Source organism: Lindgomyces ingoldianus, assembly GCF_010093535.1.
Source record: "Lindgomyces ingoldianus strain ATCC 200398 unplaced genomic scaffold BDR25scaffold_1, whole genome shotgun sequence".
In the NCBI taxonomy this organism is placed as follows: Eukaryota; Fungi; Ascomycota; class Dothideomycetes; order Pleosporales; family Lindgomycetaceae; genus Lindgomyces; species Lindgomyces ingoldianus.
Window position 1 is genome coordinate 73,400 of NW_022985162.1, and position 11,733 is coordinate 85,132.

At 50.9% G+C, this 11,733-nt stretch overlaps 3 protein-coding genes across 3 annotated transcripts; all 3 read left to right on the forward strand.

The window, feature by feature from the left end:
• Nucleotides 1-635: 635 nt before the first annotated feature.
• Nucleotides 636-1,798, forward strand: BDR25DRAFT_155 (uncharacterized protein). The gene is made up of 4 exons (XM_033683957.1): nt 636-804; nt 868-987; nt 1,125-1,503; nt 1,567-1,798. Exons 1-4 carry the CDS (start codon nt 785-787, stop codon nt 1,642-1,644), a joined length of 597 nt encoding a protein of 198 aa, XP_033554213.1. The 5' UTR covers nt 636-784; the 3' UTR covers nt 1,645-1,798.
• Nucleotides 1,799-2,444: 646 nt separating this feature from the next.
• On the forward strand, nt 2,445-5,499 carry BDR25DRAFT_338258 (uncharacterized protein; the record flags this gene model as incomplete). The annotated part of the gene is made up of 5 exons (XM_033693270.1): nt 2,445-2,456; nt 2,520-3,066; nt 3,117-4,069; nt 4,246-4,398; nt 4,435-5,499. 5 exons carry the CDS (start codon nt 2,445-2,447, stop codon nt 5,497-5,499), a joined length of 2,730 nt encoding a protein of 909 aa, XP_033554214.1.
• A 918-nt stretch (nt 5,500-6,417) lies between these two features.
• BDR25DRAFT_320715 (kinase-like protein) lies at nt 6,418-8,566 on the forward strand (the record flags this gene model as incomplete). The annotated part of the gene is made up of 2 exons (XM_033691927.1): nt 6,418-7,930; nt 7,995-8,566. The coding sequence occupies 2 exons, from the start codon at nt 6,418-6,420 to the stop codon at nt 8,564-8,566; spliced, it is 2,085 nt and encodes a 694-aa protein (XP_033554215.1).
• Between the last annotated feature and the right edge of the window lie 3,167 nt (nt 8,567-11,733).

Genomic DNA, 11,733 nt, shown 5'->3' on the forward strand with positions numbered 1-11,733 from the left:
TGTATCACAATTATATTCTTTCGTGTTCTCCCAGCCCATTTGGCGCATCGTAACAGCGCGGGCCAATCAAAAAATGCGACGCATTCGAGAACCGTTTGCTCGGCCACGCATCAAGAGGTGCATTGCCGGGAGCGTATTGAAAGCTTCACCTCCCCTCCCCCCCAAAAGCCTGTATTGTGGTGTTTCCGCGCCAAGCTAAGCCTCATTCATCCGAGCTTACGGTAGTTCCATGTCGCGGAGTGCGCACTCCAGCCTACAGTCAACCACCCACGCCTCATTCACCGCGCTCTTCCTTTGATAACGCGAACACGCCCGACGACGCTGCACTCGCAGTTGTCCCTGCTTCTCCTCATCTCCCCTCGAGTTTCCCGCCGCCCACCTCTCGCTCCATTGTTCGCCCTCGCCCACAGCTTTGAAACCTCGCCCGTTCTGACGTTTCGAGTTTCAAGGACGACGAGTCCCGTGGCACGCGCCTCCGGTGGTCCTGTGGAGGACTCAGCGGTATGATGAATCTTGCGGCCAGCGCCACAGCTATGATGAACGCTCAGCGCTGACTTGTTTGACTATCAGGGTTTCTCGCTCTTTCAACCCCTCGTTTGGATATCAGCCCGCCAGCAGCTTTACTCTCCTAATACCTCGCGGACCCTGTCAGACTTCCAAGTCTCGACCTGTCCTGCTCAGAAAGTCATTCTTACGTACCCCGCCGGACGTAAATCCCTCTCTTCCACTTCAACCCCAGCGCGGAACGAAATCACATACCCACGAATCCGTCGGCTTCCCCAGCATGGTGGTTGCTACGATCAAGTATGTGTACCGAGTAGCGGGAGGGGTTGATTTAGATTGTTAACTAACCATTGGACTACATAGGTGCGTCGTCGTCGGCGACGGTGCTGTTGGGAAAACCTGTCTCCTTATCAGTTACACCACGAACAAATTCCCCTCGGAATACGTCCCTACCGTCTTCGACAACTATGCAGTCACCGTAATGTGAGCTTCCAATCTCGTACCATAACTTGCGCCTTGTCAATTAGGAACACCTTGCTCGCATTGTCATTTCTAAGCCCTGCGCCTACTTGCTTACCCCTATCCTACGGAAGAAGCTTGCTAATCTGGCCGGTTTCCAGGATTGGTGATGAACCCTACACACTAGGTCTCTTCGATACCGCAGGTCAAGAAGATTACGATCGACTTCGACCCCTCTCCTATCCTCAAACTGATGTCTTTCTTGTCTGCTTCTCTGTTACCTCTCCAGCGTCCTTTGAGAACGTTAGGGAGAAGTGGTTTCCGGAGGTTCACCACCACTGCCCTGGCGTACCATGCTTGATTGTTGGAACCCAGGTCGATCTGAGGGAAGATGCCGCTGTAAAGGACAAGCTTGCAAAGCAACGGATGTCACCCGTCAAACGCGAAGATGGGGAGAGGATGGCGAAGGAATTGGGTGCAGTCAAATATGTGGAGTGCTCTGCTTTGACTCAATATAAACTGAAGGATGTCTTCGATGAGGTGGGTACTTTTTGCTTGTTGTTCTCATATCCGGCAGCTTCCTTAGTGCTAACCTTATCCTAGGCAATTGTGGCAGCTCTCGAGCCCCCAGCGACACGAAAATACGTGAAAAGGAGGAAGCCGACTTGTGTGGTCCTGTAGAGGCTAGCCGAGTGCAGCCAGAGCGGATGTGAACCGATTCTAGAGCCGCACGTGGCGCGGTGCTTATATTCTTTGCCTATCTTCGAAGCCCGGGCTTGATTTTAGGGATACCTTGTGTTGTGGACTCCCGGCGCTATGTGGGTAGCGGTGTTTTCTTCCAAGCTATGAACTTTTGCTTTCTGCATTTTCTCAAATTCAAAGTTAAAATCTACACCATGGTGTGACAGTTGCATAGCGGGGTGTCTGCTAGGGAGCATCACAGACTAACATTGCTCCGGCTTTGCCATTGGAGGATCGGTCACTGGCGATGATAGATCTTAATACCCTCGGAGATAGCGGTAAACACATCCAGGACCAAGCGCAATGGGATCAGCTGGGCTACAATCACCTATGGCTATCACTTCTTCCTCATTTCACAGGTAGCGGGGTTTCCTCGAGCGGTGTATTCTGCTATCGCAAACAAAGGTATACTGGTTGCCAGGGGACACAATCTGAGCAATCTCTTGTCGATCAAGGTCGTCGACACCGCTTAAACAAAAACAGCACTGAGCATCAGGCACGTGTTGTTTTCTTGTTATCGTGTCAATCCACGTCTTTCCTTTTCCAATCGTGCTCTCCACAATTGCTCACCACAATTGCACCGCCTAGTATTCATTGTCAGGGAACCACTTGATATTGAGTACTATTGTTGTTGGCAGCTGGACAGCAGCTTGTCCTTTTTTGGCGAAATTGCGTCTCAGCGCCTTGGGTATTGACGAGTTGAACAGATCCCACACCTTTTGCCTGGCTAGCAGCCGATCATGAACGCAAAGGTACGTAGACCAAGTATACTCCATTTGCAGCCATTGCTAACAATCTAGATGACTGGTTCTAAGGACTCCGAGCCAAAGAGACGACCCACACCGATCAAAGTTCCTGCTCCACCGTTGTTGAGGATAGCTCCCGGACCCAATGCCTTTGCTATAATGGAAGCTAAGGCTAAGCGGGAAGAAATGGATAGGCAGACCCTGCACCTGCAAGGACTAGATGCTAGATCTATATCTCACGTGCAGCAACAGCATCCAGCTTTCCGAACTCCAACTTCTCCATTAGACGACTCACAAGTCCAGCGGGCTAAGTCTCAAATTCGTAAGGACGAGGGCAAGAGAGCTACTGCTATGAATACGTTCTCGAATTTGATTGAGCAAGCTAGAGCAACGCCTTCGCGCAAGTCAGATGGACACAGCCCTTCTACTACAGGCCGACATGCATCTACTGCCCGTTCTAGACACTCTCAGCGAAGCAATCGCAGCGCACCATCAACGTTACCAGGCGATGATGAGAATCCTTGGAATGAGAAAACTGCGAGGGGCTACATGGAGTCGCGTTCTGAGAAGAAGCTCTTGAAGATCATGAATCAAATTCCTGGAACACCACCATCTGGTAAGCTTCATATCCATAGCAAGGCCAATATCAGCTAACTTCAGTTCCAGAAGATGCATCAATGGAAGGAACAAATGTCACAAAATTTGAATATACCACCAAAATCTACAAGGCTTCAGGTACTAGCAACATGAAGGTCGCGGAGGCAGTCAAGAGCCCCAAGAAGAAGATTTTCGGAATGAGCATCCCCAGCTTCAGGTCCTCTACCAGTGCCAGTGCTACTCCAGCTCCATCCTCCATACCCACGAAAGCTGCGCAAATACTTGGTACGAGCCCACAGGTTAAGCTCCGCAATAATCCGCGCCCGCGGAAGTCTGCCATACGATCCGATACATCGAAGTCCCTCCCGTACAAATTGTATGATCACCACAGCTCCACCCGCCACCCACACCACCACCGTTCAATTCATGCTCACAACGGGGCTGGTAGCCATCCACCCTCGATTGAGGACAACATTCAATGGGAGGGCAGACGGGGTGATGGAGTAGACGCACTATCTATGGATGATGGACCTCCACCGACGCCTCCGGATAAAGATACTCCCAAAGACACTGAGGAGAAGATGGGAGGAGAGAGCCGATTCAAGCTCGAGCCTCACGCTAGGGCTGCAGGAGCACATGAAGAAGTTGAACACGGAAAAGAGAAGTCAGAACCTGGACTTTCCATGAAGCCAGGAGCACCTATGTCATTCCAACGTGGAACCGGCCCAACCAAGATCATTCCCTTCGGCCCAGAAGACTACGCCAAGCTGGCTGTGCCAGAACCAGTCAAGTCTGTCCATGCCCAAGTTGATCATACAGCCGGTAAACCTGGTGATGGTATTTACAGTGCTCCACTGGAAGGCGACAGCGGCCAGTCATTGCCGGCTCGTCAAGGACGTTGGAGTGAAGAGGACTACAGGCGGCTCACTCAGATGGGTGGTGGCCAGCTTCGCCCTGCTTTCTACACACCCTCCAATCGTTCCCTCGATCTTGATGCTGGACTTAGTCGTCCGTCAGCAAATGTAAGTAGATCCTAGTCTTCCCGCTTTTTGTCCCAAAATGGGGTTGTTCCTTCCCGCAAAAGCTAGTCGAGAGTCCTCTCGCAAGACCTTCACCCACCTTCACCGACTTTCACCTTCCATTGCGTCACTTATTTCTTCTTCTCATAAACCCCGCCCAACTCGCTAACTTGTTCCAGGCTGACCCTGCCCGCTACTTTCTCGCTCTAAAATCGAAGGACAACGTCCAGCCAAGCAAGAGTGGAATGCGCGTCAAGATGAACGTCGGATTCGACCCCACAGAGGCCACCCTCATTAACGATACCGAGCCAGCATCCAATTTAGGATGCGTGGTAAGTGATTCAGAGGCCGCTTCTTCATCTCATCAGGCCCTCTGGCACCAATTCCCGAATATGACTGCCCAAAATATGCCGACTAGTGAGCCCGAACAGTCGCCGGATGGCCAAAACGATCACTCAAAGTTCTTGCATCCAGAGCAATCCGCCTCGCGTCTCACCGAAATGCTAGGCGGCGTTAGTCCTTCCAGGAACGGCTACAACAACTTCTATGCCAACCATCCAAGCGCCATGCCGAGTCCTCTGTACGGAAACCAAGACCAGCAAGTGGCTCATATGCCTCATCCAATGATGGGCTCCCCAGTCATGAGCCCTCATGCTCTCCCTGGGACCTTGTCAGATGGTAGCAACATCCTCACACACTTCTACATGACAAACCAACATTTAGATGTGTTAGGCTGCAGTATGCACGATATGCTTGAGGATCACAAGCGCGAACAGACCAATACCATGAATACTAAACACAACGAGATCGTCGCCGCATTGGAGTCACGAGTCGAAGAAATCAAATCTCATATTGGCGCGATCGGAGATACTACGGATTCCCTCTCAGCGCAGAGTTCTCACATCATCGGGAAAGTGGATCAGCTGGCAGACTTCATCAAGGAGCAAGTTGTTGACCCACTTTCTGCGCAGGCGCAGAAGACGGCGGTAATAGAACAGGATATCAAGGCGCTCCAGAAGTCAATGCAAGCTTTGCAGAAGTTGGTGGAGGCGAAGTCAACTACGACTCCAGCTCAACCCCAGGTTCTGCCAACTGGCCAGCTGAACTTCCCGCTCCCGAACCACCGATCTCAACCCTCGCTCGCTGGATTCTACGGTTCTCCGCCTGATGCTAGTCGTAATGGACCTCCGCGTTTACCACCGATCCAAGACACGCGCAACGATGGACGATTCCAGTACAACAATAGCCATAACTATTACCGTTCAAATATGGGCGGCGAGAACAAGGACAGCACACACCATGGTGGTCTGTACGAAAACAACGGTGCTGCTCAATGGGGCGGAGGTATGACTATGGGCGGATTTCCAGGCTATAGCTACCCGAGCTATCAGACCGATCAGAACTACAACTTCAATCCGGGAGCGTCTAAGTGAGCTCGGATCTCTCTAGTGTTAGAGTGATACCCATTTTTGCTTGGGTTGGCATAAACGGCTTGTAATATTTCTGTATGATTGACGACGCTCGACTCATGGCAAGGAAGTAATGGGATCCTGGGGGCCCACACCCAGGCGTGTTCGATGTTCTGGATGCATGGGTTTCTGCTCTAATTCATTTTCTCGAATGGCGGTGCCGGAGGAGCATTTAGCTGCGTCAGCGGAGTGGTGCTTGGCGTCAGCCTCATTGCCGAGCGCTGCGGATTCAATAACAGCTGATGATTGGATTTCGAAATGAATTCAATATCAAATCCTCTAACTTCTGTGACGCAAGTGATGTACCGTGACCACGATAGCAGCTTTGTTCGAAACATTTGTAGGTAGGGAATAGCTAGCAAGGGAAAGTAGGACAGGCCAGAACTCGGGATGCGAAAGCTTGCTTACATTTGATACACAGGATTAGATAAGACTGCTGCATCCGCATCTAAATCGAACGCCGGTCGTGCCTCAACGCGTCGTTCTCATAGGCTAGTCGTCACTGGCTGTGATATCAAAGTACCTCCCTGGCAGGTCTGCCGAATCCACCTGCTTGAGGGCAGAACAAAGCAGAGGCAGCTTGCCCGGGTTGTCTGCTACCTCAACAACAAGAGCCCTCGCTACTGCATGCGCCATATTCGACATCCATATCAATTGACCTCAAAATAGCCTCTTGAGATCCCCCACGCACGATGCTTGTAATTCCCCGCTGGGTCTCCGCCTTCCACACGCTTACCCGAAACATCATTGGCGCAGCGACAGCTGCATTCATCGAGCTAGCTCGCTCTGGCTTGTGCGTCGACAGGCCCCGGATGGGCGAAATCTAACTCGACGAAACACAGACGGTCCCGCCGCTGCGTTCCTACAGGAGACTACAACATCATGGTCGACAACCCTCAGGCTTCCTCCCAAGGCTTGTTGCCTTCTTCCACACCACCACCTGACGGCCCCCAGGTGGCCAACCCCCAGCGTCACGGGGACGATCCTGGCACCGCGCAGCATACGGATACGATACCCAACCACAACACCCACCCGGACTTGGCGCTCGTGAATGCCACTACTTGCCTCTTGAACGCTCGATTGCCCGCCATCGAGTCCACCGATACTTCCTCAACCCTTCCCATCCTACCCAACCGTCCTCACATTCGAGTACCCTCCGCCGCGGGTCTGCAGCTGCAAACAAACCTGCCGATGTGCACGACTGTCGTTGGTGCGTCACAGTCGCCGAACAACCCAACCATCGTGGAGAGCATAGCGGGGGAGCAGTTGCGGCACTCGGCCACAGCACCGATCTCAATCCAAGAAGGACATCTAAGGAGCGCTTTTTCAGCTGCGAGCATGACAGGATCTCTATCTCCCGGCTCAGCGCTCTCCTCGCCCGCATTAAACGCCCTGGCCGACATAACCCCTCTTCCGTCCCCTCTGATAATTGGCGACTCCCCCGGGCCGTGGGCGCGGGCTGGAACAATGATGAGCCCGGGCTCGCGGGGCTCATCCAGCGCGATGAGAGACGAATCATTGGCCATGCTCAACAACGGAACCCTATCTCCCTCGCCGTCACAGAAGAAGAAAGGCTACCAGAGGTTGAAGACTGCAGCTGTTGAGGCTGCAGCAGCCAGTCTCCAGACGCAGAGCAAATATGATATGGGTCGCGACAGAAATCGCAGCATCAGCGAGTTTGTTCCAGACTCATTACACAATATCCGCCCTCGGCATGTCACCATCTCCAATGTTGCATCTGAGCAGTCGGACGCAGATGCAATACCCGAACCCCATCTTCATCGCGAAGCGTATCTGGCCGCGCAACGAGGCCTGATCCCTGCGACCGTTCCTGGCGGTCTCCCAACTCCTCCAGCTAGTAACCGGAGCGTCACCGAGAGTGAAGAGGAAGAAGTCGTAGATGAAAATAAGATCAATTATATCATGGTGAGGCACGGTTCGCAAAAGACAAAGAAGCTTTGGCGCCCGGTGCGACAGCTTGGCCAAGGCACTTTCAGTAAAGTTTATCTCGCCACCAGCGAGAAGGTTGCAGCCAAGGATCCCCTCGACGAGACACACCTCGACCCCCGCAAATTAGTGGCCATCAAGGTTGTTGAGCACGGTCCTGCTGGTGGCGCGGACGAAGAGCGTGTTGAACTCAGCCTCAAGCGAGAAGTGGAAATGCTGCGGTCTGTTTCGCATCCTTCGCTGGTCCATCTCAGGGCCTTCGACCACAATGAAGCCCAGGCACTGCTTGTCTTGACCTATTGTCCAGGTGGTGACCTATTTGATGTAGCCAGCGCGCACCGAGATCTTCTGGGGGTTGACATTGTCCAACGCATCTTCGCCGAATTGGTCAGCGCCGTACGTTATCTTCACACCAAACTAATCGTGCATCGCGATATCAAACTAGAAAGTATATTTGTCCCCTCTTTTTATCATTGGATAAACCCCAATGTGACTTTGACTAACTCCGACAGACGTCCTTCTTAACATTCCGATCGCTACAGTTCCATTACTAAAACATCCCCAATCACATCCGTATCCTATCGCAACACTGACGGATCTGGGCCTCTCCCGCCGTATCCCGGAACCGCCGGCGTCACCTCTTCTAACTACTAGGTGTGGCAGTGAAGACTATGCAGCGCCGGAAATCCTTCTAGGGCAGCCTTACGACGGCCGTGCCACTGATGCTTGGGCCTTGGGCGTACTATTGTACGCGTTGATGGAAGGGCGCCTGCCTTTCGACCCACCACCGGGGAAAGTTGGATCCCGTAGTAGGGCTGCACACCGCATCGCCAGGTGTGACTGGGTATGGTCTAAATTTGGCGACTCAGACGGCGAATGGGATGCAGAGAAGGGTAAATTATGGGGAGGCGCAAAGGAATGCGTCGAAGGCTTGCTCAAGAAGGTTACACGCGGCCGCAAGAGTCTCGAGGACATTGAGAGCGCCGGGTGGGTTCAAGCAGGTATTCAAGTCGAGGGCGGCGTGAGAAGAAGAATCGAGGACGAAGACATCGACCACGAGACTGGAGATGTTACGGCGAGGTGACCGCTAATAAGGTGCCGGTTTTTGCAAGCTCTGCTCAATCACCCGCTGTTATCGACAAGTTCCGGCAAGCTTCGGCATGAGTTGAAGTGCCATAGCCGTCTCACTGTATTATTACACTCTACCCCTTCCACCGTTACATACATGTCACGAGCTTAGATATGTGGTTGAACGGACGAAAGATACCATATCATAAGGAGCTGAAGGGCGTTTATGGCATCAAACTTCCACTTGCTTTATTCCTTCTTGTTCATTCCCTTGCTTCGTCTACCTGTTTCTCTGTCTGTTTTTTCCGATATCCCCATCCGTTCCTGCGTATATTTGGCATTCGTTGCTTCCTTGCTCTCCCACTTTCCTTCATTTTCTCCGCTTGGTCTGCAGCATGGAAAGAGCTCCATTCCATGTTTTCCTTCGACGATAACATTAACAGCTTCCCTTTCTTGGGCAGTTACAGTGCATCTAGACAAAAGTGGGCTCGATTTTTCTGCCAGTTTCTCTTGGATTGGACTGGCTTGGATTTGTCCTGGCTTTGGTCAAGTCAGGTAGCTTTGGATTGGTGGAGAGAATTAGACAAAATCAATCAAGAAAGTGAGAGCGAGAGTTGGTATTTTTTTTGGCTTGTTTGTGTGACGTTCAGACTGACTTTCCCAGAGTTAGAGACAAGCGTGCTCGCAGCTGCGGAATTCAAGGCGTGAGGTTCCGGGTGTGGAGATGTAACCTTGAACGTTCGTGGATGGACCCGGGAATGATGAACACGTGAGGTCAGGAGATGCACAGCTGACTACTGAGATTTTAGGTACTATCTCACGCCGAGGGGAGACATTGCTGTTGCCATTGCGCATTCATCGAATGTACCGTACTATCTCTGGCTCCCGTTTCCGAGTTCAGTGGAGATAGACGGGAGAATTACGCATGACTCAGCAGCCAACCACGTGCATCTCCTCTGAGTTCTTCAACAGAAGCCAATTAATGGCGGAGGCCGCCTCTGCTTTAATCCTTACAATCCCAGTTAGCCCTCAGGTCTGCTAAAACCGAAGAAGCCATCATTATCATCATCATCATCATCATCATCATCATCATCATCCCTATGCGGAGATTTCAAAATTACTTCGCAAAGTAAAAACGGCGGTTGTAGTCTTGGCTTTGGACCATCTAATTCACTTCCCAGGCAGTTGATAGCCCTATTAGAAAGCGAAGTTATACATTCTCATTTTGTGAGCTTGGGATTGGTGCGTTTCCGGGTTTACTGGAGACGAGAAGGTGAATTGCAGTGAGGGAGGGGGCTTGAAGTGAGTGAGCACGGGAGCGAGATGCTCATGATCATAATATCACTAACGCAGCAGTCACGCGAAGAAAAAGAATGTATATAACCCCCGTCCGAATTTGCTAGCATTAATTATCCCCCTCTTGTTCTCACCCACTACTTTCCCACTTCATACTTCCAAGCTTCCAGTCCCATTTCGCACTCCATATTCAGTCACGTAGGTGAATTTATTCACTGGTCCCCATAGACCAAAATTATCGATTTTTTTAGACAACTGCTCTGCTTGGATTCTTTTTAATGGGGTTCACTCCAGCCGCCTATTCGACCTCATCGGTTTATTTTTTTTTTTTTTTTTAAGTACCCGTCTGGAACATTCGAGCTGTGTTAATGCATTTGAAGCTAAACACCGGCAGGTGTCTGCCCTACTTCCTGGGCCTTTTGGGTATTTGATTGCCAGACTCCATCGGGTGTATCCGGAAATGTTCTGGGACGAACCAATCCATAGGGTTGCTATAGAAGGTTTGATTCCTCCAGTTGTCTGTGACAGATGGGGACTAGATTTTTTTTACCGGCATTATGGGTATTGTTCTGTGCCTTTCGCAGACACGAATTCAGATTCAGGTACCATGTTCGGAGCCCTTTGGATATTTTATTCCCAAACCCCGTTGACCTGAGCCGAAATGGTGTTTCGATGATCCAGTCCATGTCTTAGCATTTTGCAGGTTTTATTTCTCTAATCGTCTATGGCACAGGGGGAACACCATTTTTAAAGCAAGCATTTTGTTGCTATTCGCAATTTTAGAAGCCGTGTCTCTAGATTCCAGCACTTGTTTTCTAGTCACCGCGATTTTATTCTGGGGTCCCATGGGCTTGGATTCTGGAAAATTTTACACGAACCATCTGCCCGTGGAACCAGTTCATAGATCTACTTCCTGGCGTAATTTTTTTTTTTGGATCGACGCAGGAGTTATGCCCTAATCTCGAGAAAGTTTTAGGAGCAACTAGTTCATGGGATTTAAACGAGAAGAGGCGAACCTCCTAGGATAGCCATAGGCAGATATCAGCTAGCATTTCTTGCTGGGCTCTATGAGTAGTGAATGTGCGCCGTTTAATATGAACCAGTTCTCCGTCAAAACGATGCATGGATCGGTCTCCTGGGTATTGTATTGCGTAACGCAGAGCTCATACTGCAAACCGCTAGAAACTGTAAACGAACCAGTCCATCGCGTTCTTGAGAGCTTATTTTATTCTCCGACCGGAAAATCCCCTAGGCGGATGGTAGGTGCTTACTATTCCCACACGAGACATTGAACTCCTTCAACAGATTTTTGGAGCGGGGGTCCAGGGTCAGAGACATTGTTTTGACGTCCGTCCACTTTTTGATGCGTTAGTGGAAGAAGAAACATTCGCTCAATTGCTGGAGGCTTTTTTTTCTGCAGCATGTCGGAGGGCAAGTCTTACACAGCACGGGAGAGGTGTGACTGGGCTGGGCATTTGTCCAGAATGAAACTTCCACATGTAAGAGCTAAATCCGCGATTTGATCTAGAGGGGAAGGACAGCCATGGCGAGTCCTTCCGTGGACTTTTTTTAAGAGGAGAAGGTAACCGTGGGAGTGCGTGGATGATATTTTATGCCCAGTCCAAGTGGAAGCTGCGTATCGTGGAGAACTGGAAATCGGGATCGGAAAAGGGGTTTATATACATGAGAATGGTGTATACGGTAGCGGCGGCCTTGCTGACTTAAAGGCTGCGGGGCCTTTTGGGATGTTCGATTCTAATTCACCCAACATGGCTGTGACACGAACTCCTCAATGAGACCTTAGTTACAGAGACTGATGTCACAGGATGGCTCTGAATGGAGTATACAACCCCGACTAATTTCAACCTCCTTGCTTTACCACTTCAA